The following is a 23,588-nucleotide window of genomic DNA, read 5'->3' on the forward strand; positions in this document are numbered from 1 at the left end:
CTGTTTGTTAATCCTGAAATGAGGGAAACTCAGAGTTTTCCGTTTCACAAAGGGAGGTAACTCAAACCAGAGACAGAGGGGTAACTCTAGCCTGTTTCACAAAGAGAGGTAACTTAAACTCTCGGTCAGTTACCATAGTAACAGACTCTATGACTCTAACCTGGTCGGGACCAGGTTTTTCTCAGTAAACCTCGAGTTTCTCTCTGTCTCCGCTCTCTTTCAACCACACGCTATTAGATTTCCTCATTCATTCATTCGTCAGGCGAGTTTTGGCGAAGTCTAGTTCTGCCGTCTATAAATGTCATGTCCTTTTATTAATGATCCAGTGGATGAAGGAGCAGCATTACTGTGCAGAGAATTAAATATTCGTCAGGAGATTGTTATCAGACCGCACATAGATGTTCTCGCATTTCTGGACAGTTATCTTTTAGAGCGGTACCGTTTCACGTCCAGTCCATAATCTACATCCACAACCTAATCCATCCTTACATTTACATCATCACCAACCACAGTCATGCTCTCACATCCCAGCAGATATTGTGTGTTGCACTGCGGTTCTTTGCAAATGGAAGTTTTTTATATAATGTCAGAGATGCAGAGCACTTAAGGCAACTGTATGCAGGACGGTCAGAAAAGTGTGTGTGGCCCTGAAATGACTTTTACCATCTTTGTGGTTTTCCCTGGACATAAACCTGTCAGAGCCATCAAGGAGGAGTTCCACAGGATTGCAGGTGAATGATGTAGAGATCTGTCAAATTAATTTTAAATCATATTCTGTTAATGACATTGTGCTGCAACCTCAGACTGGGATTAGTAACTTTAATTTCTTTTAGGATTTCTCAGTGTGATTGGCTGCATAGATGGAACACACATCCCCATCAAAGCTCCCTCACATAATGAAGCTGATTATGTGAACAGGAAGTCCATTCACAGTATAAATGTGCAGGTAGGTTACAGGTAGATTGACTACGGTTTCACAATGTTAAAGATTGCATCATAGTTCAACATCTGTCATTCTCTGCACTGTCAAGATCATATGTGATGCTGCATACATCATTTCTAATGTGGAGGCCAAGTGGCCTGGATCTGTTCATGACTAGAGGATTTATCATGAGTCTAATGTGAGCAACAGACTGCAACGTGGGAAGCAGCCTAAAGATTTTCACAATATAATTCACTTGTCTTCCTCCTTTAATATACTCTAATGTATCCAGTATACATTACAGGAGAGTTTGATGGCCTTCTGCTGGGTGACAGGGGTTACCATGCCAACCCAGGCTGATGACCTCATACCCTGACCCTGAACCAGGCCCCCAACAGAACTTCAACCAGGCTCACTGCAGGATGAGAGCCTGGGTGGAGATGACCATAGACCTGCTGAAAGCCTGTTTCCAGTGTCTACATCACCTCAGGGTGACTCCTGAGAGGCCTGTGATATTATTGTGGCATGTGTTGTTCTTCATAATATTACCACTATTAGAGGAGAGCAACACCCTGCCCTACAAACTGAAGACCCAGATGATGACCTCATCCACCTGCAGCTATCCAGGACAGCAGAGCAGTCAGAGACACCATATGCAATAATCACTGCAGAGTTTGTCTCCATCATCACCACCACAGCAGTGAAATAAACACATTACATACATTTCATTTGGTCTTCTTTATTTCCTACAAATAAAAGAGCTAGTTTAGTTCATGTTCCAGTAGTTCACATAATTCACCTGTGACCTGCATCCACCTCTAACTTGTGCTCCAGTATTTCAGTTTCCAGATCTGCCCTCCTAATCTGGTGGTCCAAGTATTGCATTTCTGTATCTGTTTTTTGGATTTTTGTCAGCAAGTGCAGTTTGTAAATCTGTTTTACTGGTAACTGGGAATACATAGAGGACATTAAATGATACAGTTGCACATGAATTCCATGGACTGAACCTCTGGTGTTTACTGAACATCCATCTTACTGAGTCAATCTGTGCAGTGGAAGTTGAGGAAGCATCCTGCTGCTGTCCAGCCATGCTCTGTTAAAAAGGATGAGAATGTGCAATACTTCAGTGTAGGCTAAATGTCACACTCTATATTCCACCAGAATGTTCAGAAATGTGAATGGGAAGAGAACTATCAGTAACATACCTCTGTATGCCTTTCTGGATCCCCCTCTGTAAAGGCAGCAGACACAGTTTCATCCTCTTCATCCTAGATGACTGATATGTTTCAGTGGACTTAAACTACCATTTGGCTAAATCTTTGGAGTATTGCCTACTTACAGTTACAAGGTCTGTTGTGGTGTGAAGGGGCTCCACCAAGCAGATAACACCATCAGAATCTGTTGGGCCAAAAGAAGAAAAAAGACACAAAAGAGAAATAAATATTTGTATGAACATGCTTAAAAAATATCGACCTATCTATCTATCTATCTATCTATCTATCTATCTATCTATATATATATTTTGAAAAAAAAAAAAAAAAAAAAAAATATATATATATATATATATATATATATATATATATATATATATATATATATATATATATATATATATATATATATATATATATAGTGGGCTGAGTAGAAGTCTGTGTTAGTTTAAATAGACTTAATTATTTAACAGAACATGATATGGATGCAGACATTTAGGCTGTGTGTGGAATAAAACCACTGTACAGTCAAACAACCACTTAATATTTAGGCTACTTTACAATGTAAAACATGATCAAAATGAGGTAGCTCCATGAGATTATGCCGACTTTTTACCTGTTTTAAAAATGTTTTTATATTTCATCTTAAGCTTCTCCCCTGCGGGATTGCACCTAAATGAAATAACTTAATAGGCTACTATTCAAACAGTTTTCCTGTAATATTATTGTGATTTAAACTTACGCATTGACCCAGGCAGCAATGTTCTCCCACACCGTCTCCCTCTCTTTTGCAGCTGCAGGTGCTGCACTTCTTTCTAAAAACGTGTTCAAACTCGCTATATAAGCGCATTAAGATTTCCAATTCAAGCGATGTAGTCCTCCGCTTCCCCGTTGCCATGGTGACTCGTCGAATCGGCGCTCCATTGATACTGGCTTTTCAGAGTTGTGGCGCACGCGCTTAACTCCGGGTGAAACTACTCAGAGTTGATTAAACCAACTCAAATCAGCCGTTGTGAAACCGAAAACTCAGAGTTTTCTATCTCAGAGTAGATCAACTCAGAGTTCAGGGTTAAACTCAGAGTTTGTTGAACCTGCTTCGTGAAACGGACCCCTGAACAGACTCACCTGGTGTCCAGGTGGAGGGTCGTCACAATGTCCAGGATTTATACAGGTTTGTGTGGTAATATTCAGAATTGTTTTGTGTGGTACTTTCCAGGATTTCTACAGTTTTATGTGGTAATATTCCAAATTTTGACAGTTTTACGTGTTAATAGCCATGATTTTGACAGTTTTATGTGGAAAAATTCTGCATTTTTACAGTTTATCATGTTAACATCCAGGATTTTTGCAGTTTTAAGTAGTAATATTCAGGATTTCTACAGTTTAATGTAGTAATATTCAGGATTTTTATAGTTTCGTGTATTAACATTCAGGATATTTACAGTTTTGTGTGTTAACATTCAGATTTCTATTGTGTGTTGATATCCAGGTTGTTGAGTCTGTTTCATCCCAGTTCTCTAGTGTCAGCTGGGAGTAACAAAAACCAGATATTTGGATCATGTAATTTATTGTTTAGTGACGAAACTAACCCAAAAAACTGTGATAACACAAAGAAATCACAGCTGGTCGGTGCTGCTGAATTAAAGAACTAAGAAGAACCAAACGAAGACCAACAGAGTTCTAAGAAAGCAGCTGAACTAAAGGAACCAAACTGAACTCGTGAGGTAAACCTGAACACAATCATCTCATCAACATAGAAACTCAAATCAGTTTACTAGTTAGCTTCATATCTTCTGGTGTTCCGTCCTTCAACCCTGCAAGCCGAAGCTTAAAAACCACAGGAGTCCATATGAGAACCAGGTTTCAGATTTATTGGATGAGTTGCCATGCAGTTAGTCGGGACGTGACAGACTGGACAATGTTTTCTGTACATGATCGAAAAGTTCAGCAGACAAACAGCAGCTTCTGATTGTCAGCTGATCTTTACGGGACGAAATAACGTGGACGAATCTGCTTCTTCATGTAGAGATGCAGATTTACATTCTGGGTCTGAGAGTCGAGGCGAGGAGGAGCTGGAAGACAGGACTGATTAATATTCAAATATGGTCAAAAGTGTCAAGAAATTACAGCCTTTACGGATAATAGTTTTGGATACATTTTCAAACTGTTATTTCGAATCGATCCTGTCTTCCGCTTCCTCTCACCTCATGAGATGATGCTGCTTCTAAAATACCTCAGAAATCACACTAAGTGTTTCCATGTCATTTTTCTTCACACAGTGAAAAGTTTTTCGTGATGTTAGCGTCGTTAGCATCTGCCGCTAAAGTATCGTGTTGTTTCAGTTATCTGAAATGATTCGATAAACTAAAAAAAAAAAGGCTGCTGTAATGGATTTAGAGTTACAATTTTAGTACCTACAAAAGTTTAACAAAAACAACATTTTACAAATGACAGGAATCTTTTCATTCAGGATAAATGCACTTAAAGAGTTCTTCACATTGAAAGTGTTCGGAGCTGATGGAACGAAGAAAGAAGGCAATGAAAGGTTTTTAGTCGCAGGGATGATTTTCAACAAACTGCAGCGTTTTCCTCACCACACTTCAGTCAGGAACGAACATTTTAGTGGCTATTTATTCAATCCCTCCAGGATTCCAGACGTTATGATCGCAACGATTAACGCAAATTTAACCAATCTCTGTGAATTTAACACAACTTTTCCGCAATTTTGTCTCGCCTCCCGTGAATTCCACCAATCATAGCAGTCCCAAACATAACGCACGTACGTCACTGAATTCACTTCCTGTTTATGGTTTGAAGATGCAGACGTGTCCCATTCTAATGTCGCTCATTTACCAACAAAAATTACTGCTGAAGACGTGAAAAACAATTCCCTGATGTTCTTCACCAAAGCAGAGCTAAACTGTTTTACACCCGTGGAATATTGTGGTGGAAAACAAACAAAAACCATCGACTGACAAATACTTTTCTACTGGTCGGAGGTCATTAACGACCACAGAAGTCTTTGTCATGGTTCCCCATTGCTGATAAACTCATCCAGGTCCTGGTGATCGCAAACCAGCTTCCGGAAGTCCGGCTGGTTTCTCCTGAAGCTCCTACAACTAAAAGGTGGTGTAGGAAGAATATTCTCACATCAGCTCTGGTTGGAGGAATAAAAATTTTGTCACTTAAAATGTTGAAACGTGTTCGAAAAGCTGAAAAAATTGCAACTTTTTAGCAGTTTTCTCCCGCAATTTCGTCGCAACAAATACGCTTAAAACATATTTTTTAGAAAAGCTGCCTAGAATTCTGGAAAAAACAGCGACAAAATCCTGGAGGAACTGAATATTTTAGCTTTATTGCGATTTTTCCCAGTTAATAGTGGAAATGAATGACATTGCTTAAACATTTCTATTGTCAAAGTGAAATATATCGAAGCAAGGAGGACGTTTAGGCGTTGAAACTCGTTCCTGAAGCGGTCAAACATCGGATATAAAAGCACTTCTGAGGTCCGAACATCGTCGTCCCTCCTGTTGCATTGATAAGAGTTTGTACCTTCTGTACGTCTAAAGGCATCGATTTTCACACACTTCATTTACATATTCGCACATGGAAAAATAAAAACAGAAAAAAAGAAGAGCATTTGCTATTTAAGTTGCTCGTCTGGTAAACTTAAGTCACAGATAAAGTAGCAGGCTAACGGTTAGCAGAAGGTAACATGATGCTGTTTGTACAACAACGCATCTGTGCTTCTCCTTCAATAATAGTGGTCAAAACATTCAGAAAACATTTGTACATATCATCAACCCTGTGACGGCGACACCAGACAGTGGCTTTATTCCAGCGAGACGCTTCTGCTCCAATCAGGTTAGCTTCTAATCGCTAACCAACTGTCGTTCCCGTTGCAGTTAATGACGCGTTAAAGTACAAGAATACTAAATAAACTACGATTAAAAGTTAGGCAAAAAGTTTAACTGGAAGTAGAGTTCAGAAAAATAATCATAATAACAAGAGATAGATAGCTGATCACTAAGATTTCACGTTAGCTAGCATAGGCTAATGATCCTGCTGTTAATTAGTTAGTTATTGTTACACTTTGGTTTCTAACATTCACCCACATTGGAACGAGAATAAATAACTTCCATTAAAACCTACTGGTTTGTGGAGAATTAACAGAAAAACAGAACAAGTTAGCCAACATTTTAGCCAAGTCACGCTAATGGCTAATGAACAAATACAGACTATTGATCAATTAAAATGGCAAATAATGACAAGTATACAATAAAATGACATTTTATTTCCAGTTTGATTAGTTTCTGCCTCAGAGTTGAACTTACAGCAGAAAAATGTACTAGCTGCTAAAATTAGCTTCAGCTAGGTAATTATCCTATATTACCGATAATACCGCTGTTCAGGTTGATTCCTTGCGAAAGTAAAATGTTCACTTTTTCCTCGTAACTCAGGTTTTATTTCAAAAGTGAGCAGAAGATAACGCGTCAATAATTGCATCAGAAGCTCATCGTTAGCTAGCTGTACTATGGTTCATCTTTAAGTGTATTTATTACTTAATGTGTAGTATTGCAGTGACTATCTTGCTCACTAACTAGCTGTATTTGTTTTAAAAACCTGGACAAACCGTTAGTGAGTTAATGAGCCCAACATGTTGCCGCCTACTAGATGTTAGCTAGTCTAATAGCAGCACCTTAAGAGTACTTTAAGTGAAGTGATATTCCAAGCATACAACAAATACTTCACGAGGAAAAATGTTGTATTTTCAGTGGATATGTCAATACTGAGGAATAAACTGATTGCATTGTGTTTGGGGGTTTTGGTTCAAGGACTTTCAGACCAACAGTTAAAAATCTTGGGTTGGTTTCTGACAGAGACTTGAAATTTAACAAACAAATTGACCCAGTAGTCAAAGCAAGTTTCTTCAACTATGTCTTTTAGCCAAAGTTGAGCGTTTTCTAAACTGTTCTAAACCTTCAAAAAGCCATTCCTGCTTTTGTCAGCTCCAGACGGGACGACTGCTCTTTATACTAGCGCCTCCAGTCGTCCATCAGTTGCCTGCAACTGCTGCAAAATGCTGCAGCATCTTTTAACAAACACCCCGGGCCTTTAGGATCTCCACCTGCTTCCAGTCCAGAAGTCTTTCTAAGCTTTGATTGATTGGTTTTAAAGCTTTTAACGGTCTTTCTCCACCTTTTTTATCCGAGTTTTTAACTTTACGGGACCAAAAAAGAGCTCTGAGGTCGTCTGATCAGCGTCTGCTTGAAGGTCAGAATATAAACCCTGGAGTGACGCGAAGTTCTCTGGAACCAGCTCCAGCATCAGGACCAGGGTCTGTTTAGAACAAAACTCAAAACCTTTCTGTTTAAAACGGCTGCTAATACCGAGCGGCATGGTGATGGTTTATTTTATGTACTAGCTTTGAGATGGATGTTTTGTTGCTGTTTATTTTTATTGGTTTTAAGTTGCTCTCTTGCTTTGGTCACCTTTTGGGCTGCTGTAATGGACTCTAGAAATAAACTTTGATTGATTGATTGACGTGTCGGACACTGGAATAAAGCCACTGCACGGCGCTACAGCGTTAGCTCCAACATCCTCAGGAGGGTTTCACTCGTCAACACTGAGACGGTCTCAGAAGGAGAACGTTAGTTTTAGTGGACTATTCCAGAAAACATTCACATGTTCAGGAAACCCATCATCAAAAATGAATTTTCAGAGTGCCTCGCTCTCATTCAGCCAATCCACAGAGCCGCTTCTCCCGATTAGCCGCGTGTATCACAGGAATGTATCTCATGGCCAATCAGGGAGGAGGAAGCGTTCGTTAAATAGACAAACATCGTTAAGAGACTCACATGAATTCAGTTCTAACAGCTGGTGAACAGGGAGGGGGAGGTTTTTGCATAAATCTGCTGAAAATCAGTCGTTTTCTCGCTCAGAGTGGATCCGACCTGTTAGAGGAGTTCTGGTAGCGAGAGCACTGAGAGTTCGACAGGAATATTACAACTACAGAAAATCTGCTCTGAAATTCAACTCGGACCTAAAATGACAGCAAACAAATGTGTTAAACAGATTAAAGGAGCTGAAGTGCTGAATTAGTTTTCACCAGACACTGATCACGTTCATGTTTCTGATAAAAATGCTGATTTTAATTTTATTTATAGTTGTCTCGGGGCACTTTAAAGACCTCAAAATAGAACCTTTAGGAGGCAACAACTTGCCCTTCGCCATATACAGTCAAGCCTGAAATTATTCATACCCCAAGTAAACTTTAACTTAAAGTTACTTGTAAATGTAAATAAAAGCTGAGAAATTAGTTTTTCCACAATGATGCCTCTTTATATCGTCTTATTGTCTTTTGGGAAACATCTGTGTCATTTCCAATCAAAAAAAACTTGCTGGTTGAATAAAAGTAATTGTAGTCCAAATTTGCTAGGGGTATGAATAATTTCGGGCTTCACTGTATATAAAATAAAATAGTGACTTAAAGGTCTGTTAAATCTGCTTTACATGAAAACAACTATTCAGATGAATGTCTGACAATAAATGTTTGGATTCAGAGTTTCCAGCAACGATAATATTTAACTCGTCATGCTGGAAATATTGTTGTGCAAAGAAACAAACTAGTTAGTTGATGCACCCCTTTATACAACTATTATAAAACAAAGACTCATTTAGGATGCATCTGACATGCTACTAGTCTGTCTGCATTAATCTTACAGTCCAGCTGAGGCTGACAGAAACTCAGCTGCTCATATTCTTCTAGAATGAGTTGCTTAGAGATCTTCTGCATGTTTTACTTCACAAAGATGTTAAGAATTGTCTCTAATGAGAAGTTGTGATAAATGTCTGGTGAAAATGAAAGAAATTCAGCGCGTCCAGGAATCCTGCTGGAAGTCAAACTGGTCTCAGACACCATTAAAACTAGAAAAACATTTCATTTCTCTTACTTTCTAAACCATTTAGATTTTTCCTCTGAACGTCCAGAGAACAGATATGAAGAAAAGAACACAGAGTTCATGTTGTGCTTTTTCTATCTACTGTTTCTGTTCTTTAAGAACATACAGATAAATTCCTTCGGTCTCTACAGGAGCTGAAAGAACATGATGTGAAGCAACGAGCTGCTCTCATGTAGGTTGAACAGATAAAACTGATGGTTTACTGAGGATTTAATCTCTCTGTTCATTAATAAATAGCAGTTTTCCACAGGGTGACGATTAAATCTGGTCATTAAATTTTCTTGCAAACTTGAAAGCAGTGAGATGATGACGAAGCTCTTTGTGCTTAAATCTTTTCTAAATTTGGAGGAAACTGTAAAGATGTCATAATTCTGAGGTTAAAGATGAGCTTTCAGAGGGCTGACATCTGTTGAGTCGTCATTTCAGTCTCTATTTTGTTCTCTAGTAAACTGGTTGATAAATTAGCTTCAATTGTGTTAGTTTGTTCTTCAGATCTGTAGCTTGTTGGAGATAAAAGGATTTCATTTGATGTTAGAGTTGGACTGTAAATCTTTCCTTATTGGCTGAGGACAGGTCACGTGACCGTCAGAAAAGGACCAGAACACAACAATGAGCCTGAAAGCAGCAGCTGAACAGGAGGACTGAGCTCTGCTGTCTGCTAGTTTGGTCGTTAACTGAGCAGATTCTGGGAGTTCAGCTCAACGAGTGACAACATTTGGTCCTCCATTGCTCTCAGCAGCAACTTTACCTTCAAAACTGATCCAGAAACTGAAGGATCCCTAAAACCAGCGGCTGGTTCAGAGTCGAGTCCAGTAGAATCCCGTCTGTTAGATGAGTTTGTTTAGTAGCAGGCAGCAGCGCGTTGAACGTCCGTGATGCTTCCAGCCCGGTTAGTGTTTCTCCGACACGGAAAAGTTCCAGAAATTTACCGAGATCACGACTGAAAGCTGATCTGATCTGAAGAACCAGCGAGTTCAGATCCAGTAAATCCCGTCGGTTCAGATCCTGCTTTCCATCAGAATCACAGAGTCTAAACGGCGTGTCCGAGGCGTCCCGGGTCACATGATGCCGTTGGTGACGTACTGGAAGGAGTCGTAGAGTTTGGTGGTGATGGAGCGCATGGATCCGTCCACCAGCTGCTCCACTAGAAGCTGCAGCTGTTCCTCTGTCAGAGACATGTGGAAACGCTCCTTCAGGCCGCGGATGGTGCTGGAGCCATGGAAGCAGGGCAGGTGGGACCCTGGAGGGCAAAAATAAAGAAGGACACGTCGACAAGAGGGGGACGCTGGTACTACCACCAGGAAGACTCTGATCTGGAAGGGGAGAACTAGATGCCACCTGTTGACCTACAAATCTGTGAGGAAGACCATCCTCCCCATGTTCGACCATGGTGATGTCATCTATAAAACGGCCCCTAAGTGGCCCTTAACAGGCTGGATGTCCTCCATCACTCAGCCTTTCTCCACCCTCCACTGTGACCTTTCCCAACTGGTGGGTTGGTCCTCCCTTTACACCAGGAGACTCCAGCTCTGGCGTCTACTCATCTACCAGACCCTATCAGAGAAGACACCTCAATACCTCCCCAACCTCCATAACAACGACCTCCTGAGGTCCAGTGATCATAACTTTCTCTATCTCAAAGATTCTCACTGTCTTTGGCTGGAATTCCTTTCATTTTGCTGCAGCGATCGATTGGAATTCCCTCCAAAAATCTCTGAAACTGTCATCTCTTCCCATGTTTGCTCAGAAGCAGCAGCAGACCCAAGCTGACCACTGACATGCTGACTGTTTTCACTGAACTGTAGCATTAATCTAGGCTGTTTTTAATCTCTGTTTAAACACCTGGGTCCTTTTTGTATATATACTGTTTATTTGTTATCTTTCTTCCTGCTGAGGCCCTTTTTCCAGGTCATCATTGGAAATGAGAAATTGTTGTAAACTGGTCTTACCTGGTAAAATAAAGAATTAATAAAATAATAAATGAATAAATTATAACAGCTCAGGACAGAGGATCAGACTGGTTACCTGCAGCATTTCTACTGACTTTAAGAAAGCTACAGCTGCTGGTTCTGGATGTAGATGTTCAGGATAAACAGGATGTAGAATGTTTTTATTCACATGCTTTTGTCGAAGCTTTTTCCTTTAAAAAAAAGAAGTGTTCATAGGCATGTTGTCTTTAAAAAAGGTGCCAAATGACACCATTTACTAGCCAGAAACCATAAAAGCAGCCAGATTCATGTGATTTTTAACTTTCTGACTACTCACTTTATTCTACAACTCATCTAAAATACACTGTTTCTGTAAAAACAATAAACTCTGTGCTTCTCGGAGCAACCAAGGCACAACTAATGACTTTGTTGTGATCAGTGGTTGAGTGACAAATATTCAGTCATTTTTCTACTGAACTGAAAGTTGCAGTGTTGATTATATAACGGATATTTTAAAAAAGTATAGAACAGATAGAAAATATAAGTAGTGAGATATTTATAGTTTGTCTAGTCATGCTTTTTTCATCCATTTTTGCAAAACAAACAAAATAATGAATTTTATCTTTTTTATGATTAAAGGCATTCAAATTGTAACATGCTGCACAGAAGTTCTCTTATCTTCTATGGTTGTGCTTGAAATATAAACCTGAAATTTCATTTCCTGGTGGACTAGAAGCCAGGTAATGTCTTTATTAATACATGAGGAAAATAAAAGCGGAAATGAATTTATTTCTACTTCCTCATTTGAATCCTTAAACCTGGTTCTGTGTTGCTTACAGCAGAGGCTATTCAGCTTTAAATGAAAGCGATTAAAGCTGCAGATGAAGACGATCCAGGTGTGTTACCTTGCTGCATGATCTCCACTATCTGCAGAACCTTCTCCATGTGTTTCCTGGCTGCGATCAGACCCTGCAGCATCAGCATCTTGTAGTAGATGAACATGTCTCCGTCCAGACCACCCATCACCTGAAACACAGATTAAAGGCGTGAGGAGAGCTTCAGCTGCAAGTAGATGGCGCTATTCTCTCTGTATCTGTTCACATTTGGTAAATTGGTGCTGTTAAAAGCAGCAGAATGGTCGGTGAGCAGCTCCTGTCTGTTCACGGGTTTATATGGAGGACAGTAGAGGTTAGAAAGGACTCTTTAAAACGAAGGCAGCTGGACCTGAAACGCCTCTTCAGTTCTGACACTAAAAAACATCTGTCTTTACTCACGTCCACAAATTCTGACGTCAGCTTGAAGGCGGACGTCTCGAAGCCGAGGTTGCGAGGAGAGCTGGAGAGGATGAAGCCGAAGTCGATGTGGATGATGTGTCCTTCAGAGTCGAGCAGGATGTTCCCGTTGTGTCTGCACAGATCACAGCCGTTATAGTTGCTTTACAGCTCTGTGTGATAGTTAGCATCTCTCTGTGGTCACTTTGTGTCTCCTAATTCCACCTGCAGCAGCTACCAGATGGCGTCTCACCTGTCTTTGACCTGCAGCAGGTAACAGATGAGGCTGTATCCGGCACAGCTCTGGACGAAGTTCCTCTGGGCGGTGAGGAAGGCCTCGGTGGTGAAGCTGCCGTGCTCCTGCAGGAAGTAGTCCAGCAGCGACAACTGACTCTGTTTCCTCACCTGACAGGCAGGAAAAAGCAGATTAATGTAAAAATACCTGAAAACCGTAAAACAAACACAGCTTGAGAAGGTTTTAGATGTGGGATATACAACATGAAATAGAGCGTCTGATTCAGTTAAACACCTTCAGGTTGGGCAGAACTAACAGAAAATAATTAAATGTGAGATTAAACCAAGTCAGATTTGAGTACAACATGATTTAAAATGAAAAATAGGTTTAAAACTAAGCAGAGTTGTGTTGCACAATTAGAAATTACAGAGGTCCCTCATCTACCACGGGGATTACGTTACAGGCGAAAATCTGCGAAGTAGTGACCATGTTTATTTTATTATTTATGTTTATTTTAAGGCTTTATAATCCCCCACACACACCACAGAATAAATGCTATGCAGTGATCAGACGTCTGTGAAATGGACAAGATGCTGAATGCTGCTATACAGGAGACAGAGGAGACTGATGCTATGGTCTCTGAGCCAATCAGAGCCCAGCGCTGGACGCTACACATTTTATTTCCATTAAATATTCTTTTAATATGTTTCAATGAGTATTTTTAGTATTTTCTTATATTGTTTTCAATTCTTTAAGCTAGAAAATGCTTATTTTACCGCAAAAATAACTAAAATAAAGACTAAACTGTGGTGCTGCAATGCATCATGGGAGTTCGGGGTGTTGGGGGTTTAAATGTCTTATTGTGGTTGATGTTAGTGTTCCAGTGTTATTAGTATTTGTGTTTTATTGTGGTTTAGTCAGCCTAGTTAGTTTGGTTCAGTGTTCTGTTTTCGGGACCGTGAGTGCGAAGTGTGTTTGATTACTTCCTGCTCTCTGTGTGTCAAAATAAAAGCATCTGCCAGTTGCAGAGGGCATAAAAGGCAGATATCCTTTCTATGGCGTTCCTCAACGCAGCTCACCACAATAATAAATATATAAAAATACCTATATACAGCTAAATCACACGATATAGTGAAAAATCTGCGATACAGTGAGATGACGAAAAATGAAGTGCGATATGGCAAGGGACTGCTGTATTCTGTTTCCTTAATTTCAGTTTACATCTAAAAAGTTGGCTTTATTAAATTTTAATCAACCATCTACAAGCAGCTGGTTGACACCTCTAGTGAAATAATGTCTGAGGGACACCAGGACTTGTAGAATTGGTGGGAAGTCATCTCAGAGTAATTCAGCCGCATCCTGAAACTCTGCTGGGTTTAATCTGTCCCTGGAATGTTTGTGAGGAACCGAATTATTTCTATTCATGCCACAAATATGCAACCCAGCCTAAAAGCGAACGGTACCTGGTGCAGAGAGACGGCGTTGAGGACGGGTTCGATCATGCCGCTGTCTGAAGACATCACCAGGATCTTGTAGGGTTTGATCCACAGAGGAACTCTCTCCTGCTGCCAGATGGACTGAGGACACAAACACAGATCAGGTCAATCATCAGATCAGGATTAGGGAACAAGAAGTCTGTTTGTTTTCTGTCTTTGTGTCTAAAATAAAATCAATGTGAATACTTTGGTGACTTGTGGAGAACTGACGCTACACTAAACACATCTGCAGATAAATAAAGGATTTCTTTTTAAATATTTACTGGTTTGGGTATGTTCAGTTGAAGCAACGACAGAACTGTGATTTCTACAAGTTACTGACATTTAAATAATTTTTTTTTATGTGATTTTAATAAAACAGTCATTTCAAGCTTAGATTTGGATCATATTCCTAACTAAATTCAAATGACCATTGAACAGTGGAAAATCTGACAATTATTTCTATTTTTGCAGTTTTTGACTAATAAATTGTGTAATTTTGGTGATTATTTTAAAGAAAAACATGCCTGAGGTTTTTACTTTTAAAGCTGACACTTTTTCCCCATAAAGGACTAGAGCCATGATCAGACTGTGTGATTCCAGTCACAGGTCTGTAAATAAACTCCTGTTTGATGGGTGTTTTAATGGTTACAGCTGAATGAATGAAGGTTTAAAGTTTAGTAAACACTCAGACTGCAGCGGTTGGAGTTGATTTTCTCTAATCAGGCTCCTTGTTTCTATCTAAAAATAAAAGGGAACGAGGCTCAGTGATGGATCTTCTCTTGGTAGAACAGAGCAGCACACGATGCTCGCTGCCCCGTTATATAACATCCACTCCTAACACTCATAGAGGAACACCAGCAACCAGTTCGTTTGTTTTAGTGTAAAAATGTACATTCTGAAAAAGTTCACATTTAAGGAATTATCTTTTTACTAAACATCATGAACAACATGAAATTTATGAAGAAAAATAAATTCAGTTTCATCAACATTCATCCTCATTTTATCATGTCCACATTACAACTTCCAGATCACAGAGTGTCGACAAAGAACACAACATTTAGTCATCTGGAACTGAACCAGAGAGGGTTTACTGGAGGATCAAAATGACAAAAGTCAGACAAAAAAAAGACAACAAGCAATAAAAACAAGACAAAATATTAGAAAAATGAGACACAAAATGACAAAAAATGACACAAACGACACGAAACAAAACAAGACAAAAAAATTTACAGAAAAGCTACAAAGCAATAAAAAAGACAAAAACGAGACAAAAAAAATGACAAAAGTGAGAAACAAAGCGACAAAAACACGACAAAAGTCAGACAAAAAAACTCAAAAAACAAGACAAAATATAAAATTATAAAATCAGACAAATGACACAAAAGAAAACAAAAAAGACAAAAAAGTTACAAAGTGACAAAAAAATGGACAAACGACAGAAACGAGACCAAGAAAAACACAAAATGACAAAAACAATGCACAAAACAAAGCAAAACACAAAATGACAAAAATAAGACAAAAACACAAGCGAGACAAAAAGGAAACACAAAACGACCAAAACCAGAAACAAAACGACAAAAACGTGAGACAAACGACAAAAGCCAGACAAAAAAAGATAAAAAAAACAACAAAAACAAGACAAAATATTACAAAAATGAGACACAAAACGACGAACAATGAACAATCTAGTATTTTACTTCATGATCCAAACAACTTGTCATGGTCTAGAAATGATTTTAAATTTATAGTTTTACTAATTTACAATCTGCAGTTAATGTCTTCTCTGGAATTTTTACACTTTGAGGGCCGGATTGGACCCTCTGGAGGACCGCTTTTGGCCCGCGGGCTGCATGTTGGACACCCCTGGTCTACACTCTGACTGCTCCACCTTCTGCTGTGTGACTGCATTAATATCAAACAGTATTTCTATGCAGATATCATTAGTTAGAGCTGCTCTCTGGTCCTAGTGCTGGTAGCTCAGGTGTGTCTCTACCTGCAGCTGTCGGAGGACCTGATAGGCCAGCAGCTCCTGCCTCAGGTCGTCTCCACATTTCACGATGACCGACAGCAGCCTCCAGTTGGGCAGGTGACCGTACGGAGATCCTTCTCTGATCCGCCTGGACACAAACACAGGAGGACTTAGGACCGCTGCAGCAGAAAGCAGCAGAGGAGCTTCCTCTTTAACCCTCCCTCACCCACCTGACTTTCTCCTCCCAGGGCTCTTTGAGGGCCACGGCCGACGGGTCCTCGGGGTCCCTCCTGAAGGTGGTGGGAGTGTGGGCGAGGTTCTCTGACAGACGGCGTCTGCAACACCACAAACACAGAGACGAAGATCAGAGCTGGAACAGTGATAGACGGATGGAGACAACAGAAGGTTCAGGGCTTCAACATGACCTTACAGAGAGGTTTCATCCTCACAGGAGGTAAGAAAAGGCAAACAAACTGTTGATCAGTAGCTCAATGATTCTTCTCTATGGAGATATTTAGTGTCAGGGATGGATAACTCTCAGTCCTCTATAGCTTCAGCTTAAATTAAGGTGTTTTACATTTGGTTTTGGTCCAGTTGGTTTCGTTAAAAAGTGCCAGCAACAGAAAACGTTCCCTCAAAGCTTCGGTAAATAGCTGTGGGGTTTCTCAGATCCTTTACAGTTGCATGTTTTTGTGATAATTCTTCATTTAAGGTGCTGTTCACCAGTGGTGGGGTTCCTCAGGGTTCCATTTTTGGTCCTTTATAGTTTAAATTTGGTGAAAAGCTGCTCTAGTTGTTTATTTGGTCTGTTGGTTTCAGTAAAACTAGATGTAAGTAACAAAACGATTGATACAAAATTAATAAGCATATATTTCTGTGGTTTCTCAAGATTCTATTCCTAGTCTTTTATCATGTTAATCTGGATAAAACAGCTGTGCCGTTATGCTTTTGCGGAGTTATTCTTAGTAAAACTAGCTGCTAGCAACAAAATCACACCATCTGAAGAGTCATTAAACTGTTCCTCAGATTCGAAACTACTACTTAAAAATTATGATTTATGTTTTTTCCCCCTCAATTTGTTTGATGAAAAGCGTTTGCAAGCAAGGAAATCCTTCACTGATGAGTCATGGCTAGTCTATGTTTTGTCTAGTTGTTTTCAGCAGCAGTGTTACGTAGCTCTACCAGAGGTGGTAAACATCTGATCCCAGAGGTGGTAAACATCTGGTCCCAGAGGTGGTAAACATCTGGTCCCAGAGGTGGTAAACATCTGGTCCCAGAGGTGGTAAACGTCTGGTCCCAGAGGTGGTAAACATCTGTCTCTCCAGCTGCTAAAAGCTTCCCTGTGTTAATCTTTAGTGTGTCTACCTGATGTCTCCTGCAGCAATGAACACCGGCTCTTTGCTCTCCAGACTTGTGATGCTGTCGACTGAAAACTGGCTGATGTTGTCGCTGCTGCTGGTCTGAGCTTCTGCCTGCAAAACACACAAAAACTTCGGTTTTGTCCTTCAGGATGATACTGGATACACTGGAGGAGTCACTGGGATGTAAATCAGCACATAAAGTTGATGTAAAAATGTAAATACCTCCACCTGCAGCTGCCCGATGTCGTCAGTCGCCCACGCCTCGTCGTCGTTGTCATAGTTCGGGACGGTGGAGAAACTTCCTGCTCTGTGCTCCAACGTCATGCTGCCGCTGCTGTTAGCGTTAGCCACGGCACCACAGTCCAGGTTCTCTGCTGAACGAGCCGAGTGGATCCTCGTCTCCGGGATCCGGATGGGAACAGGAGACGTCTCGAAGCTGTCGCACTCCAAGACCTCCACATAGATGATGTAGGGAGCCTGGAGGAGGAGAGAAGGTTAGAGTCTGAGTGTGAACAGTCCTATCTGGTGTTTACAGTCACCTACACGGTGCGGTTCGGTCACCTTGTCCTTGGAGTTCAGGACCACGGCCTGGGTGTGAGGAACCCTGCAGACGTGGTGCTGGTGCTCGGCAGTGGGAAGCCACACTCTGGCCGGCAGCTTGTGGTTGAGCAGCGACAGCTCTGAGATCAGCCGCTGGGTCTTCTGCTCTTTGGTGGGCAGCGTGGCCAGACGCTTCCCGATGCAGAGCAGCGACTTGACGAACTCCCTCTGAGGACGGAGACGCTCCGGCTGCAAGGAGGCAGAAGGAAAAACACCTTCAGTGAGATTCAGGAGCCAAGCAACAGCAAAAAATAAAAAGTTCCGCATATACAACACATGATGGAGCTGCTGACTGAGAATTTAAATGAAGACCTTTGATTAATTCCACAAAACACACATTAATTTATGAAGCCATGAATTTCAGTGCATCCCTGCCAGCCGACAGGGGCCAAACCCAGGGTTCAAATGTCAGCAGAACCTGTGCAGAATTCAGTTACAAGATTCCAAAAGCAAAACTGTCCAAAAGAGACATACAGAAAGCACAAAGAAACATTAAATCAATAAAATTAAATAAAATGAGCACAGAAAGACCGAAAATACAGGAAAACAATCACAAAATGGCCATAGAAACACATAAAACATTGACAAAGAGACACAAATTGACCCAGTAGAGACACAAAATGACAACAAAGACATGGAAGGCAATCACAAAGAAATCATAATGACCACAGAGAGACATAAAACAATCACAAAGAGACACAGAATGACCACAAAAAGATGCAAGAGAACCACAAAGACATACAAAATGACCACAAAGAGACACAAAAGAACCACAAAGAGATGCAAAATGACCACAAAAAGACACAGGATGACCACAAAACATAACCAGAAACAGTGAAAGCACATTGCTAGTAGTTGTTTTATGTCTGTCATAAATAGAGGGTGAGGAGCTTTTATTTGTCCTGTCCAGGGGTCCATGGACTCATAATCCTTTACCGTTGTAATTCTTTTCTGTTCTTTTCGTGTTTGCAGGTTTTTTGACATATTAAACTTCTGACTGATGCTCTATTGCTGTCAACAGCAGCATGAGGCATTTAGATTTTATAGTATTTAATCATTTATGTTATTAACCAGACCATAATTTCAGCAACTTAACAATTCCTCTGTAGGCGAACAAACAGCCGACGTTAAACAGAACTCCAACACAAACCAAGCTGTTTATGAGTGTTAGTTTATCTGGAGGTCTTCAGCCTGTAATCAGTAGGAGTGGATGTAAACTAGTCCCAACAGTTCAGAGGACAGAAACCAGACGAGAGACTCGGTGGGGTCAGACGAGGACAGACTGTCGTCATATGATCCAGCAGCTAGTCCAGCATCACGTGGTTAAACCGACCTCCCCCACCCAGAACCAGACCGGCTACAGCCTCAGCCCGACACATGGAAACGTTTCAGTGCAAATCAAAGGCAGGAAAGAGGGTTAGGGATATTTACATGACCCAGATTCTGCAGAGTAAACCCTGGAGGAGCTGCAGCTAAAGTCATCTGGAGAGAGAAAACAGCCCAGAGCTGAAAAACACGTGCAGAAAGATAACCTGACGCACTTCCACGATCAAATGATCTCTTTTTTTAAACAGACAAATGTGTGATTCCTCCAAGAGAAAGAGAGGAATCGTTTATATTCAAATCTGAAACCAGCACCTATTCCTCCTCCTCCTCCTCCTCCTCCTCACTTCCTGTCCTCAGCTCGTTTCCCTGTCACTACGGCAACCCTCCCCGTCCACCAGGATGACGAGGAGTCAAATATCCAGGTTCATCTTTCGCCTCCTCGTCTCACATTTCTCTGAACTTCACTCTTGTTGTAAAAAGAGATCGACTGATCCGTCCTCCGGTAGAAACAAAGACAGACGGAATTTTCCATCGAACCTCATTGTTTTATATCAGAGGTGTCCAACATGAGGCCCGTGGGCCAAAAGCAGTCCTCCAGAGGGTCCAATCCGGCCCTCAAACTGTAAAAATTCCAGAGAAGACATTAACTGCAGATTGTAAATTAGAAAAACTATAAATCTAAAATCATTTCTAGACCATGACAAGTTGTTTGGATCATAACGTAAAATACTAGATTGTTCATTGTTCTTTTGTTGTTTTGTAAGTTTTTGTCTCATTTGTCAATTTTTTTTTGTCACTTTGTGAGTTTTTTGTCTCTTGTGGTTTGTCTCATTTTTTAGCATTTTGTTCTCGTTTTTGGCGTTTTGTGTGGTATTTTTGTCAATTTGTGTTTGCTTTATTCATTGTTTTGTGTAGCGTTTCTGTCGTTTTGTGTCTTTGTCTCGCTTTTGTTGTTGTGTCTTGTTTTTGTAATATTTTGTCTTGTTTTTGTTGTTTTTTGTCGTTTGTCTTATGTTCTCGTTGTGTTGTTTCTCATTTTTGTCATTTTGTGTTTCCTTTTCGTCTCGCTGGTGTTTCTTGACTTATTTTTGTCATTTTGTGTTTTGCTTTATTTGTTGTTTTGTGTATCGGTTTTGTCGTTTGTCCATTTTTTTTAATCGTTTTGTTTTGTTACGTGTGGTTTTTCTAATTTTTTGTCGCTTTTGTCGTTTTGTGTCTCGTTTTTGTAATATTTTGTCTTGTTTTTGTTGTTTTTTGTCGTTTGTCTCATGTTTTTGTCGTTTTGTGTTTCCTTTTTACTCGTGTTTTTTGACTTATTTTTGCCATTTAGTGCTTTACTTTATTCATTGTTTTGTGTGTCGTTTTTGTCATTTTGTGGGTTTTTTTGTCTTGCTTGTCTATTTTTTGTTGCTTTTGAATTTTTTGGTCATTTTTTTGTTTTGTGTCATGTCATTTGTCTATTTTTTGTCTATTCTTTGTTGTTTCGCTTTTGTCACTGTGTCTCTTGTAATATTTTATCTTCTTTTTTTGTTTTTTTGTCTTTTTTCTCATTTTTGTTGTTTTGATCATAAAGTAGTTCAGTTACAGATACCTGTTATTAAAATTAGGAGTTGTGGTTATTTCTAGGTTATTCTGCTGTGGTTTTACTGGTCTGGTCCTTTGGAGATCAGACTGGACTGAATGTGGAACCTGGACTAAGATGAATTTAACTCTCCTGTTTTATGTGAACGATGAATTAGGAAGGAAGAAGAGTTTCCACATGGACTGAACTTCATACTTATTGTGCTTCATATCAGCATCACAGCTGAATATGGATATTTTGGTCGAGTTTAAAGCTTCAACCATCAGTCGATCGTAAAAAACAATCTGGAAAAACACTCCTGACTGCCATCAGCTGACAGGCGACACGCTGGGGCTTTGGAAGTTTTAAAGAAGCTCAACATTTGGGAACAAGCTCTGCTGGTTCTTGTGGAGGTTTCAGAAATCTTGAAGGGCTTCAGAGTTGCCTGATTGTGCAGGTCTTTAGAGGCTTTCATGATGTTCCAGAGATGCCTGATGTTTTATGTAAAAAAAAATAAAATCTGGAAGAAGCTTTCAGAGGTGTTTGCAGGAGTCTGAAAGAAGTTCCTGATGTCACTGAGATGGTTTTAGAGGTCTTCTGATAAGTTCTGCAGATCCTTGTGGAAGGTTCAGAAGTCTTCAAAGGTGTCAGAGATTCTTGGATGTTTTTTAGAGGTTCTTAAAAGGTTCTCCAGGTCTCTAAGGATATTTAAAGGCCTGATGGTGCTTGGAGATATTTTAGTGGGTCTTGAACACATTACAGAAGTCTGTAAAGGAGGGAATGATGGAAGTCTTGAAGAAATTCCAGATGTAAACTTCAAACTGAGCTGAGTTCGTGAGTGCATTTCAATTTTTATCTGGAAGAGGTGGAGAAACTTTAGATAGTGTTGAGCAGCAAAGCATCGTTTTATGATCCTGGTCTTATGTTTCGTCAGGAAAATCTTTAAGTAAGCACAGGTGTCAGATAAAAAATAAAAAACACCAAACTGTGGATGTAGTTCCCACCACTGCACAGACGTCTGGAAAAGTATCTTGGATGTCTTTGTGGAGTTCAGTTTTTATCTCGGCTGTACATTCAGTTTTTATCAGCTCTGAACTTTCTCTTTTATTCTGCTGAGGAAACATCGGAATCAAAATCAAACACGGCAGCTTTTCTTCATCTGGGGTTCAGAAGTTCAATAGCAGAGAAGAGATTTTTCTTTTTAAAGCCGAGGCTCTTTCAACTGTCAAAACATGAAGATAAGATCAGATATGAGCAGGAGGAGAAGCAGCAAAGAGGAGAGGTTTACAGTTTACATCTGTTGGACTGTTTCTGTCTATACAGGGCTCTCAGCCAATCAAAATGCTCTCTGCCAGCAGAGAGTCTGGGTCTGCAAGGACTGAATGAAACACAGAAACAGCAGCAACACCAACAGAAATAATAACAGCAGCAACACCAATAGAAATAATAACAGCAGCAACACCAATAGAAATAATAACAGCAGCAACACCAATAGAAATAATAACAGCAGCAACACCAATAGAAATAATAACAGCAGCAACACCAATAGAAATAATAACAGCAGCAACACCAATAGAAATAATAACAGCAGCAACACCAATAGAAATAACAGCAGCAACACCAATAGAAATAATAACAGCAGCAACACCAATAGAAATAATAACAGCAGCAACACCAATAGAAATAATAACAGCAGCAACACCAATAGAAATAACAGCAGCAACACCAATAGAAATAATAACAGTAGCAACACCAATAGAAATAACAGCAGCAACACCAATAGAAATAATAACAGCAGCAACACCAATAGAAATAATAGCAGCAACACCAATAGAAATAATAACAGCAGCAACACCAATAGAAATAATAGCAGCAACACCAATAGAAATAATAACAGTAGCAACACCAATAGAAATAACAGCAGCAACACCAATAGAAATAATAACAGTAGCAACACCAATAGAAATAACAGCAGCAACACCAATAGAAATAATAACAGCAGCAACACCAATAGAAATAACAGCAGCAACACCAATAGAAATAATAACAGTAGCAACACCAATAGAAATAACAGCAGCAACACCAATAGAAATAATAACAGCAACACCAATAGAAATAATAACAGCAGCAACACCAATAGAAATAATAACAGCAGCAACACCAATAGAAATAATAGCAGCAACACCAATAGAAATAATAACAGCAGCAACACCAATAGAAATAATAGCAGCAACACCAATAGAAATAATAACAGCAGCAACATCAATAGAAATAATAACAGCAGCAACACCAATAGAAATAATAACAGCAGCAACACCAATAGAAATAATAAAAGCAACACCAACAGAAATAATAACAGCAGCAACACCAACAGAAATAATAACAGCAGCAACACCAATAGAAATAATAACAGCAGCAACACCAATAGAAATAATAACAGCAGCAATACCAATAGAAATAATAACAGCAGCAATACCAATAGAAATAATAACAGCAGCAACACCAATAGAAATAATAACAGCAGCAACACCAATAGAAATAATAACAGCAGCAACACCAATAGAAATAATAACAGCAGCAATACCAATAGAAATAATAACAGCAGCAATACCAATAGAAATAATAAAAGCAACACCAACAGAAATAATAACAGCAGCAACACCAACAGAAATAATAACAGCAGCAACACCAATAGAAATAATAACAGCAGCAATACCAATAGAAATAATAACAGCAGCAATACCAATAGAAATAATAACAGCAG

General features: G+C 39.8%; 1 protein-coding gene across 4 annotated transcripts in view; it reads right to left on the reverse strand.

The window, feature by feature from the left end:
* Positions 1–1,645: 1,645 nt before the first annotated feature.
* The window catches only part of LOC111563412 (phosphatidylinositol 4-kinase beta-like), a 36,373-nt gene continuing 14,430 nt past the window's right edge, over positions 1,646–23,588 (reverse strand). For 2 of the 4 annotated variants that reach the window (XM_055017621.1, XM_055017620.1), the window contains exons 5-16: positions 17,899–18,126; positions 17,560–17,814; positions 17,342–17,448; positions 16,207–16,311; positions 16,001–16,124; positions 13,993–14,106; positions 12,548–12,699; positions 12,298–12,430; positions 11,929–12,049; positions 2,262–2,320; positions 2,128–2,190; positions 1,646–2,015 (exon numbers count right to left, since the gene is read on the reverse strand). In XM_055017621.1, the coding sequence (XP_054873596.1) occupies positions 1,782–2,015; positions 2,128–2,190; positions 2,262–2,320; positions 11,929–12,049; positions 12,298–12,430; positions 12,548–12,699; positions 13,993–14,106; positions 16,001–16,124; positions 16,207–16,311; positions 17,342–17,448; positions 17,560–17,814; positions 17,899–18,126 (1,695 nt within the window). In that variant the 3' untranslated portion in view covers positions 1,646–1,781. Of the gene's footprint in view, positions 2,016–2,127; positions 2,191–2,261; positions 2,321–3,983; positions 10,336–11,928; positions 12,050–12,297; positions 12,431–12,547; positions 12,700–13,992; positions 14,107–16,000; positions 16,125–16,206; positions 16,312–17,341; positions 17,449–17,559; positions 17,815–17,898; positions 18,127–23,588 lie in introns of those variants that run through there. The other 2 variants (XM_055017623.1, XM_055017622.1) reach the window with 2 other exon arrangements.

The sequence above is a fragment of the Amphiprion ocellaris genome, chromosome 15, assembly GCF_022539595.1.
Source record: "Amphiprion ocellaris isolate individual 3 ecotype Okinawa chromosome 15, ASM2253959v1, whole genome shotgun sequence".
Taxonomy (NCBI): domain Eukaryota; kingdom Metazoa; phylum Chordata; class Actinopteri; family Pomacentridae; genus Amphiprion; species Amphiprion ocellaris.